Consider the following 12264-nt stretch of genomic DNA (forward strand, 5'->3'; position numbering starts at 1 on the left):
AAATATGGGGAAAAGCGAGATGTTTGCGATCCAGGCAAAGGGACTGGAGAGGTGACTGGGGGAACTGCCGTTTAGAGTGGTCGGGGGAAGCTTTAGGTATCTAGGCATCCACGTGGCGCGGGAATGGGAACGGCTGCACAAACGTAATCTGGCCCGACTAGTAGATCAAATGAAGCACGATTTCCGAAGGTGGGACGCGTTCCCGTTGTCATTAGCTGGGAGGGTCCAGACGGTGAAGATGATGGCCCTTCCGAGATTCCTGTCTCCCCATCATTCCGCGGTCCTTTTTTAAACGGGTTAACAAAGTTATCACTGGCTTTGTAAGGGCGGGCAAGACCCTGCGAGTAAAAAAGGGGATGCTTGAGCGGAGCTGGGGAGAAGGAGGGCTAGTGCTGCCAAATGTCAGTAACTATTATTGGGAGGTGAAAATAGCCATGATTAGGAAGTGGGTGGTGGGGGGAGGGTCGGCATGGGAGCGTATGGAGGCGGCCTCGTGTAAGGGCACCAGCTTGGGGGCGTTGATAACCGCGCCTCTGCCGTTCCCGCCAACCCGTGTTGGTGGCGACCCTGAGAGTCTGGGGGCAATGGAGGAAGCATGTGGGAGCGGAGGGAGCATCGGTCTGGTCTCCGATTGTAATAATCACCGTTTTGCCCCGAGAAGGATGGACCGGGGGGGGGGGGGGTGTTTCGGAGATGGCAGAGGGCACGAATTGAGAGGATGGGGGATATGTTTACAGAGGGGCGGTTTCTTAGCTTGAGGAGCTGGAGGAGAAATTTGGATTGGTGAAGGGAAACAAATTCAGGTACCTGCAGGTGCGGGTCTTCCTACGTAGGCAGATCTCAAACTTCCCGCTCCTGCAGGACAGGGTAGTTTCCAGAGTGTGGGTGGGAGAATGGAAGGTCTCTGACATCTATAAGGAACTCATGGGGCCAGAAGACATGCAGACTGAGGAGTTGAAGCGCAAGTGGGAAGAGAAGTTAGGAGGGGAGATAGAGGATGGTCTCTGGGCGGATGGGTTGAGTAGAGTCAATGCGTCCATAACATGTGCCAGACTCAGCCTGATACAGTTTAAGGCTGTTCACTGGGCTCAGATGACAGTGGCTCAGGATGAGCAGGTTCTTTGGGGTAGAAGATGGGGGGGGGTTGCCAGCGAGCCATGTCCACATGTTTTTGACATTCCCAAAGCTCAGTGAATTGTGGCAGTGGTTTGCAGATGTCATGTCCACGGTTTTCAAATCAAAGGGTGGCACCGAGTCCGGAGGTGGCGATTTTCGGGGTGTCGGAAGATCTTGGAACCCAGGAGGAGATAGAGGCAGATGTTCTGGCCTTTGCTTCCCTGGTAGTCCGGATACGGATATTATTAGCTTGGAGGGACTCAAAGCCCCCGAAGTCGGAGACCTGGCTATCTGACATGGCTAGCTTTCTCTGTCTGGAGAAAATCAAGTTTGCCTTGAGAGGGTCACTGTTGGGGTTCACCCGGGGGTGGCAAACGTTCATCGACTTCTTTGCGGAAAATTAATCGGCAGCAGAAGGGGGGGGGAAGGTTAGTTTAGCTTAGAGAGGGGGTTAATAAAGGTGGGACCTGTAAGGGCGGAAGCAGGCTTTTTACATTATGTTTATAGACTCATGTACATTTTTTATTTTGTTGTTGTGAAACCTAAAATACCTCAATAAAATGTTTATTTAAAAAAAACTATGATATCATTAATCAATGCAGTCTCATTACACACCATTAGGTATAAAATGGCTGGATCCCTGGTTGATTCCACAACATATTGGGCCTCACGGTAGCATGGTGGTTAGCATCAATGCTTCACAGCTCCAGGGTCCCAGGTTCGATTCCCGGCTGGGTCACTGTCTGTGTGGAGTCTGCACATCCTCCCCGTGTGTGCGTGGGTTTTCTCCGGGTGCTCCGGTTTCCTCCCACAGTCCAAAGATGTGCGGGCTAGGTGGATTGGCCATGCTAAATTGCCCGTAGTGTAAGGTTAATGGGGGGGATTGTTGGGTTATGGGTATACGGGTTACGTGGGTTAAGTAGGGTGATCATTGTTCGGCACAACATCGAGGGCCGAAGGGCCTGTTCTGTGCTGTACTGTTCTATGTTCTATGTTCTATATTCTAAGAAACTGTTCTGAGTGTATTCCATGAACTCTTCTTCAAGGCTACCTATGCCAATTTGATTTGTCCAATCTGCATGTTGATTAATATCCCCCACAGTCATTGCAGTACCTTTCTTACAAGCCACATTATTTCTTGGTTTATACTCTGTCCTACAGGGTCTATAAACTGCTCCTGTGTGTCTTTCCATTGCTATATCTTAACTCCACCCAAAATGACTCAACGTATTGATCTTCTGAGTTAAGGTAAGTCTTCACCTACTGTATTGATGTCATCCTTTTTGAAGAGAGCTATCCAACCTCCTTTCTATTCTTCCTATTCTTTTGATATGTCCAATATCCTTGAATATTTAGTTTCCAGCCTTTGTCACCTTGTAACCAGGTTTCTGTAATGGTTATATTATCATACCCATTTAGTTATATTTGTGCTATCTACTACTCCCCTATTTTGTTGTGAATGCCGCCTGCATTAATTCTGTCTTTGCATCTTTTCCGTACTCTTCTCTACAATTGTATGTTTGTCAGCTCTGTCCCTTCCTGTCACACTCTGGTTATCAATATTCATATTACTACACTGTCTTATCATTTCTGTTAACTCGTATCCCCCAACAATCCGATTTAAAGCCCGTGACTGCCTTAATTACTTAATTTGCTAGGACACTGGGTCCCAGTGTAGCTCAAGTGAAGCCTGTACTAACAGAACAATTTCTTCTTTCCCAGTACTGATGCCAATGCCCATGAATTGAAATCTATTTCCCCAAAACCAATCTTTGAGTAACATGTTCAGCTCTTTGACCTCATTTGCTCTAGGCCAATTTGTTTGTGGCTCAGGTAGTATTTCAGAGATATACTCAGCAGGTCTATCAACATCTGTGGAGAAAGAAATGGAACTTCACGTTTTGAGACGAATGTGACCCTTCCTCAGTTTGAGATTCTGCTTTTTAATTCAGTTCCTGGATGCTCATAGTCTCTTAACGGAACATCTTTTTTAACCCTACTTGTGTCATTATGTACTTTGGGCAAGGCCTGATGCACTTCCAGTATTACTTTCTGGATTTCTGTGTGTCTGTCACTCCTTGTCACATCCCCGCTATCCCTGATCACGGACCCTATCCAAATTTAATTTCAGAGGTGTGGCTGCCTCTTGGAATAAAGTGTTCAGATAACTTTCTTCCTCCTTGATCTATTGCAGCGTCCAAAGCTCAGACTCCAGTTCTACAACTCTGAGCCAAGATTCCTCAAGCTACAAAAACTTGTGGATCACAGTGGTGTGCATCAACCCCATATGCAAGAGCTGCAGCACCTACCCTGCCATCTCCATCGTATTTTGTTTACTAATTAGGGTTTCATTATGTTAAATATCATTGCTTATCTGTAATTATATTAAGTAGTTTAACTTATCAAATAATAAATTTAATACAATACGTGTATCTCCCAGGCCCCAGTTTAATCTACTGCCTTAGTTTAGAGGAAAAAAAGCTTTTAAAACTCACCAACCAGATACCTACCTACTCGCCTAATTAATGTCTCCTGACTTCAGATCTTATACCTCATTGTCTCTCATTTGGTCATGGACCGCTCCTTGCTTGGTAAAAGACCATCACAGCACTTTTCCCCACTTTGTGCTGAATTCCCTCAATAAAAATTATTGAGATAGGTCCTCATTTCATAACTGTAGTCCATCTTACTAATTTAAGTAAGAAAGTAACTCTTAAGAAACATTTCCATTGTTGAAGCTAACGTAATTCTATATGTTCAACGCAAACCAATGTGATTAATGGAGTCCACTCCTTGAACTGTATTCTGTGAATTAGATAAACTGGACAGATACATTTTCATAAATTGAGGGCATTATGTTTTGCTGGCAAACTACTAAGTCAGTCAGGATGGCACTACGGAATCGAGCATGGAGTTGGGGGGGGAGGAGAAGAGCCACAAGTTGAAGAGAGCTGGAGAGTGGGAGCTTGGACTGAATTCTAAGCCTGAAATCTTGAAACCCTGCTAATCTTTGTCAAATACTGCTATGTTGGGCAGTTGGAGATGTTCCCAGGACACATCAGAAGGAGAGTTCCGCGTGAATGAGGGGGAGCTGCTTCTCAGATTACAATGGTCATGGCGTAAATGACACAAGTTAGATATGTGATCATCAGTACATTGTAAGTGGATGCAATGTAGTATGCATTGGAAGGAGAATAATAGTACAGTTTAGTGCAATTTAGCATAGGCATTTTTAACAAAACAATTGGAAGCATTCTTCTGATTGTCATTTACTTCACTCACCACAGCATTTAAAGAACCAAAGAAGCATATATTAAGATTTGTAATCTTGTTTTCTGTAATTAATGTCTGGTGGTAGATAAGCAATGATTGTTCCCAAAATAATTAGCAAGATTTTGGAATAAGGTGGATAAATGCATTTCTTTAGGTGGGACGACACATTCTTCAAGAAAAACTGATGTTGTGAGAGGAACAGACCTTCAGATAGCTTGGCATTCATTAACATTTGTAACAGAGCGTTAATTATGTAAGATGCATTTTGTAGCTCAGATCATTATTTGTCATTAATTTGATCAGACCTTAGGGAATGCGATAATATAGAGCTGAGCTTGCTTTAAAAGTTGGATTAATTCAGAACTATAATTTGTAGTTTGGAAATGCATGCAATGGCATATGAAAATCTCCAAATTTGAAATACAAAATAAACACTCAAGCTTCAGCAAAAGCGTATTTGCTGGATTTTCAGGCTGTCACGTGTTGTCTGTCCTTTAAACATCAATCTGCCAAATATAGCTGTACAAGCCATATCAAACATTACTTGCTCACAGTGATTTAATATTTTTTACTTTATGTAAATATGCAGTAATTACAGTAAACTTGGATTCTGTTAGCTTAAGCTAGTATTGTACTCATAGTAAAAGAATGTCTTTACTGTGTGCCATAACTTATTAATTGTTGGAACCATCAAAGGCGTATCAAATTTGCTTTTCTCAGAAAACACCTGCTTCATGTGTACTTTGTGTGACTAAAATCAAAGTGAATCTGAATAGTATTTTAATAAATGCATATTAAAATTATTTGATGCTCTCTTAGGATTGTCTGTATCAAAATAATGTGAAGTGTGTATATTGGAAAGAGGGTGGTGGAAAAAAAGGAGACAGAACCAAATGTTACACTATTGTGAAAGAGCTTTTAATGTAAAATGATGTTGGTTGCCCATAAAGTGTATATATATATATATGTGTATATATGTATATCTTCAATGCGGTGCTGTTGATTTTCTAGAATTTGTATATTTCACCTGATTAAGAAACCAAATTTGTAATACCCAAAGACATACTTTGTTTTGCATATATTTGAAATAAATCAAGTAATAGGTGAGATTAGTAGTGAATAAGATACAAAATGTTGTCCATTTTCTTCATTGGCAACTTTATTTTCAAGCTATGCTATGCCCAGTTCTTCAGTGTACTTTCACTGTTGAAAATGTGATTTGTTGGCAGCCTGCTCCCAGACTTATACTGTTGTGCTTGATCCTATGGGAGGCATATGTTAAAAGCTAGGTTGGACTACTGCCATTTAGTTATCTTTTTCTTAATTCAGTGAGGCCCAGGATGGGAAGTTAGTAGGTATTCCGGCACACAGCATCTTCTCCCTTGTTTATTGTTACACAAACACCTTCACATTTAGCACACTACTTTCATCAGAGTTAGATAAAAGATGTTATTTTCCTTTTTTCTATGACTATTGAACAGTTTTAATGTCAACATTTCAGTGTTTTTATTCTTTCTAGGGAAGAGTACTGTAGTTGAGTTTCATATTAAGAAATGATGCATTTCCAGAAGTGCCATTTCTGGATGCAATGTTAAACTGAGGCACCCATCATCCTATTTGCGTGGACATGAAAGATCCCAGAGCTCTTTTGAAAGAAGAGTTTGTTTTCTACAGTTGTCCCAAGCCACAATCCTTCTTCGGCGAACACTATCAGAAACAAATGATGGGATCAATCATTTATTTACTGTTTGTGGGATCTCCCTGTGTATAATCTGGCTGTTGCATTTATTTTCATAATATTTGTTACTGGGCTTCAAAAGAAATTTGTTGTTTGTAAAATGCTATATAAATGCAAATTCATTAATTCCTAATTCCGAGGAGTAAAATTTTAATTTGTTAAATCAGAATCATACAATTAAGTTTCAATCAAAAAATATACTTTTCACATTCCATATCTATAAACCAAAACTTTACTATGCATGTATATTTTAGTTTCATTAAACATTTTAACAGTAATGTTTTAAATTAGCATAATATTGTTTATTAATCGGACCAGTATTAGTAAAATAAATGAGAACAGTGTTTTAAAGAGGGAAGCAGTACTGGTACATCGCATGATATTTTGTGTAAATGTTCCAATGACCTGAAGCAGATTCAAGTTCCCCCACCAGTTGAGTTTTGATTTCAGTTTGACACTCTGAAATGCCAGGTGTTTCCTATCCCTGGCGTGGAGTTGCTGATTCCAGAGCTTCCTGCTCTTTTTGATTTTTGTGCAGTTTCTACAAACTGTTAGTCGACCATTCTACCTTTCTAGATTTTAGGATGACTGTGATACAGAAACTGAAAGTATGTAGAAGAAGTGTGTACTTTCATGAGTGAGCAACAAAAACCAAACACCCATCATTTGCAAGACACACCCCCAATCAGGATTTAATTTGCTATCTGAAATGTCAAAGGAGTTATGTACCTTCTCATCTTTTATCTACTTTATTAACCATTGTTGTTACAACTTTGTGTGATAAAATCAGCTTGTCTTGATTGGTAGCTGAGTTCCATAGGCTATATAGCATAATGTGATTGGAGATGTTTATTTTGTTATAGGTTATAATCTGAAATGGAACAAAAGTACACTAAGTAATTACAAGAGAATGATTCATTTGGTAAAATGATATTTCTATTTAGCTGATGTAATGTAGGAAATACTTGAATGGTTTTGCAAATCAGTTTTAACTTGTAAAGTATTTAACTCTTGAGTGAATTTCTCCAAATAATTGGTATATCATAAAAGAGGAAATAAACTAACTGGTTACATCTTTCTGGTCACTCTCATCATACCTTTTTGCCTTATGAACAGACTATAACCGAATTTGTTAAGACTTGCCCATCTGATAGTCAGTGTACTCTTGGGGCTTCATATAGTAATGCTAAGAGCAAGTTTGAACATGCTCTTCCCTGATTCTGTTGTTTTTATCTCCACTCTTTCAGTGCCCTACAGGAGTCATTAAATCAAAACTTCATGTTGATCATTACGCATCGAGAAGCCCAACGGGATTATAGCCTGAACTTTCCGGGCACCAGAACTGTACAAGAGGTGAGTAACATTGGAGTTAGGAGGTACAAATAGCTCATTATCACCTATAGAAACTCTGCTAAAGAGGTTCTAATCTTTTGCTAATTATTGCACAAACCTCTGATTCCTTGTTTGCTTGTCTTAAAGCAAAAAGCTTGTCTTAAAGTAAGAACTTTAAAGGTGCTTTATTATCTTTATAAAAAGACAAGTTAGCTGAGCTGTTTTGTGCTTTTATTAGCATAGTGGAAAGAGTCCCAGTTTTGGGAAGGGGGCTGGGGGGTGGGGGCAGCCTCAAAGTAAACTTGTTACATTCACCCAGGCTGGCGGTCCAGGAGTTAAAACAGCAAATATAGCCTGAGCTGTCACCACTAACAATGCTTTTATTGGCATTAACCAAGGTGAGACTTGACTGAGTCTACATTTCCGTGAATTATTTTTTCATGCTACCCTGGAGTGTTTTTGGAGAGTCTCATAATGATGGGTTGATCTATTATTGCTCATAGTTTCCAATAGCTTTCATACATGTGCTGTACTAATGTGTTACAAAAATAGGTTGAGATTGCCGTGAGCCCTCCGATAGTTCTTTTGCTGTTTTGAGTTCTGCAGAAAAACAGGTAATTTCTAATTGGATTAGTACTCCACTACCGATACTTTTGCTTGGGTTGATAACCATTGGCTCCAATAAGATCTTCCATTACTTTTATCCTTCTGAAATGTAAGTTGCTCTTATCAGTTACTGCAAAAAGACTATCGATTCAAATATTATTTAATAACAATTTAAATGGAAATGGGTAACACATTTTCTTGTCATTATATCAATAATTGAAAAAACTGACCTCACATGCTGCGAAATTAAATTTAAATTATAATTCAAGATGTTGATTAATTTTTTGAAGCTTGATCAATGCAATAAATTTAAAGGTGGATTCCAGAATTTGGGGATTTTAATACTGCCTCATCAACCTCTGTACAGAAAATTTAAGGTGGTAGTTGTATTGCTTGATTTCTTGTTTGAGAAATGGAGCAATCTCTCTTCTGACAATTTCACACGATTGATTCATTCTATTATGATAAAAGCAAAATACTATGGTTGCTAGAAATCTAAACTAAAAACAGAAAATGCTGGAAAAATCTAGCAGGTCTGGCAGCATCTTGGAGAGAGAAACAGTTAACATTTTGAGTCTGAGACTCCTCAGATTTATTTTATTGTTTGTTTTCTTCATTCCATTTCTCCTCTTTGAAGACTTCCAGCTCTTGCTGCAATATGGTTCCAAGGATACTGACCATGCACCGGCACCTCATTCAAGTAGTTATTCAGCTGTCGGTCTTGACGGTGAACATCAGTAAACTTATATAATTAAGCCTGATCCATCGAGTGTCCACATGTGCGCATTTTTGTCAGGGTGCCACAGAAATTTGATGTTCATCCATCCAGGATGATTAAAGTCCAAAGATGTGCTGTTTAGGTGGGGTTACAGAGGTAGGGTGGGGAAGTGGTGCTCTTTCAGAGGGCCAGTGCAGACTCGATGGGCCAAATAGCCTCCTTCTGCACTAGGGATTCTATGAAGCGCATTTCTTGTTGCACTCATCCTTCAGCTGATCTCATGCCCGTGCACCAACTTTGCCCAACCTTTCGGGAGAGGCAACTTGAATATCAGACTTATGGCTGTTTAAAAATTGCACTCTTCACCCAGGAGCTGCAGATGCTTGCATTGTTTTCCAGAACTTTTTACTCTTTGTTTTCCATATGCTGTAATTGCCTTGTTTTTCAGAAACCCATCTAGTGACAGCTTACATGAAAGATCCTTACCAAAGGACTGAAGGCAGAGGTTAGGAGAATGCTTTCTCATGCAGAGGATTTTTGCCCAGTGGTGGAAGCAGAATCCATAATAACAGTCTTTTAAAAGGAAAAGGATAAATATTGGAAAAATTTTAATTTGGGAAAAGGGCAAGGGAATAAAAGTAAATGGGTAGTTCTTTGAGAGCTGGTACAGATGCTGATTGATTTCTCCCTCTACAGCCAATTTCTGTGATGAGTTGAAATGGTCTCCATTTTTCATTAATGGAGTTTGATTTTGTAATAAAATACAAAATAGTGAAAAGACTCGGCAGATCTGGGAGTATTTGAGAAGAAAGAAAGAGCAATGTTTTCGACTCATTAAAAATGCTGGTTAGTCCTTTGAATTTTCAGCTTTCATATTCTTGTTCAATATCTAAAGCAGCTGGTGCATTTTTGCTCTCATTTTTCAGAATTTTTTCAAAGTATTTAGAATTGGCCCTGGTTGGTGCTGTGTAATGCATCTTTGGAACAACAGGAAAGTACTTCTGTTCTTATTAAGATATCCGTTTCAATAAAAAGAAAATTGATCAATACTGTTAACAAGTGGCTTCCTCTACAGTGGGTAACTAGATTTATAGTGCAAACCCTTTAATGGATTAGCAGTGTTTTGTATGAAGGGTTTGGCACTCAATTAATCCATATGTTCTGGCCAATCTAACAAAAATCTTGTTCCTTCCAGCAAGGGAATTCCTTTTTATTTCCATCAAGTGAACCCACAGGAGTTTTTCTGGGAACTACAGGTAATTGCAAATGTGATTTCCCTGAAGAGGGGTAGGGAGAAGAGGATGATGTGATAAAGCATCAATGTACTTGCAACAAATATCAACCTTAGAATAGAATCATAGAACCCCTTCAGTGCAGAAGAAGGCCATTCAGCCCATCAAGTCTACACTGATCCTCTGAAAGAACTCGCTCCCCTGCCAAACCCCGTTACCCCACCTAATCTTTGAACACTAAGGGGATATTTCGCATGGCCATTCCACCTTACCTGCATATCTTTGGACTGTGGGAGGAAACTGGAGGAAACCCATGCAGACATGGGGAGAATGTGCAAACCACACTGGCAGTCCACCATGGCCAGAATTGAACCTGGTCCCTGGTGATGTGAGGCAGCAGTGCTAACCACAGTGTCACCGTGCTGCCCCAAACAGATGTTTTAAAATTTAATTTTTTTTATCCCATTCTTAAAGTTACAAAGCCAATGCATAGAGTGGACATGGCAAACCCTTAATCTGTCTCATTGCTTGCTCCAAAAACCAGTTCAAATTCAAATTGAACCAATTCAAATTCAATAGAAACTCCCCATTGAAATTTGCTGATGCAAAAACTGCCGTCTTGCATGGAAATTGTCATGCCCACTCTGGGCTATGGTCATGGATATCTGGGCTGACTTGCAAGACTTAACAGAATATTTTCTGAAAATCATGGAACCACAACATCATAGATTAGTGTAGCTGTTTGGCTTATCAAATCTGTTCTGGCTCTTACGAGAGGCAATCTAGTTAGTTCTACTCTTTCCCCATATTCCAGCAAATATTTCCTGAGTATTTTTTATCCTTTTGAAAGCTACTGTTAAATCATCAACACTCTCTCAGAAGGTGCATTCCAAATCCTAATCACTTACTGTTAAATAGGTCTTACCTCATGATGCCTCTGATTCTTGTTAGTCACTTTTACATCTGTGCCCTCTGGAGACAAACATATGAATTAGGAGCAAGAGTAGGCCATTTGGTCCCTGCTCTGCCATTCAATAAGATAATGGCTGAACTGATTGTGGCCTCAACCCCACATTTCCACCTACCGTTCATCACCTTTGACTCCCTTGTTCATCAAGAATCTATCTGGTTAAAAATATTCAATGACACTACCCCCACTGCTCCCTGGTGATGAGAGTTCCAAAGACCCAGGGCTCAGAGAAAAAAAAATCTCCTAATTTCCATCTTAAATGAGAGACCCCCTTTTTTAAAACTGTCCCCTAGTTCTTTTGTCTCCTGTAAGAGAAAAATCCTTACAGCACCAGCCTCTTAAGTCCCCTCGGAATCTCTATGTTTCAATAAGATCACCTCTCATACTCCTAAACCCCACTGGGTACATGCCCAACCTTTACTTGTATGTTCTCCTCCTCTTCCCCACCTCATTCCAGGCATCAGTCAAGTGAACCTTCTCTCAACTGCTGACATATTTATATCCTGTTTTAAATAAGGAGTCCAAAACTGGCCAAGGTACTCTAGATGTGCTCTCATCAATGCCCTGCACTGCCTCAGTAAAGCTTTCCCACTTTCAATTATTTAATTCCCGTTGCAATACATGCCAACATGGACAGCACAGTGGTCAGCACTGCAGCCTAACTGCATCAGTGACCCAAATTCGATTCCAGCCTTGGGTTAGATTGTCTACGTGGAATTTGCACATTCTCCCCATGTCTGCGTGGGTTTCTTCCAGGTCCCAGAGTCCAAAGATGTGCAGGTTATGTGGGGTATGGGATACAGGGAAAGGGCAGGGGAGTGGGCTGAGATAGGGTGCTCTGTCGGCGGGTCAGTGCAGACTTGATGGGCCGAATAGCCTCCTTTTGCATGGTAGGGATTCTATGGAACAGTCAATTTGCCTTTCTAATCACTTGCTGTAACAGAATTCTTTCTTTTTGTGACTCCTGTACCAATACACCCAGATCCCACTGTTCCACAGGATTCTGTAATCTATATCTATTTAAATGATATGCTGCATTCCTATTCTTCCTGCCAAAGTGGACAATTTCACATTTTCCCACATTATACTGTATCAGTCAAATTTTTGTCCATCACTTAACCCATCTATAATTCCTCATCAGATTCCTTGCGTCCTCTTCACGGCTTACTTTCCTACCCATCTTTGTATCATCAGCAAATTTTAATTTTTTTTAAATAATTTTTATTCAAATTTTCAATAACAAAATACCAAAAGAAAAGAGGAAACAACCCCCCCCCCA

At 40.3% G+C, this 12264-nt stretch overlaps 1 protein-coding gene across 1 annotated transcript in view; it reads left to right on the plus strand.

The window, feature by feature from the left end:
• Positions 1-12264, plus strand: part of faf1 (Fas (TNFRSF6) associated factor 1) — a 490861-nt gene that overhangs the window by 107357 nt on the left and 371240 nt on the right. Inside the window, exon 7 of the mRNA XM_038794284.1 lies at positions 7375-7480. Within this exon, the coding sequence (XP_038650212.1) occupies positions 7375-7480 (106 nt within the window). The remainder of the gene's footprint in view (positions 1-7374; positions 7481-12264) is intronic.

Source organism: Scyliorhinus canicula, chromosome 4, assembly GCF_902713615.1.
Source record: "Scyliorhinus canicula chromosome 4, sScyCan1.1, whole genome shotgun sequence".
Taxonomy (NCBI): Eukaryota; Metazoa; Chordata; class Chondrichthyes; order Carcharhiniformes; family Scyliorhinidae; genus Scyliorhinus; species Scyliorhinus canicula.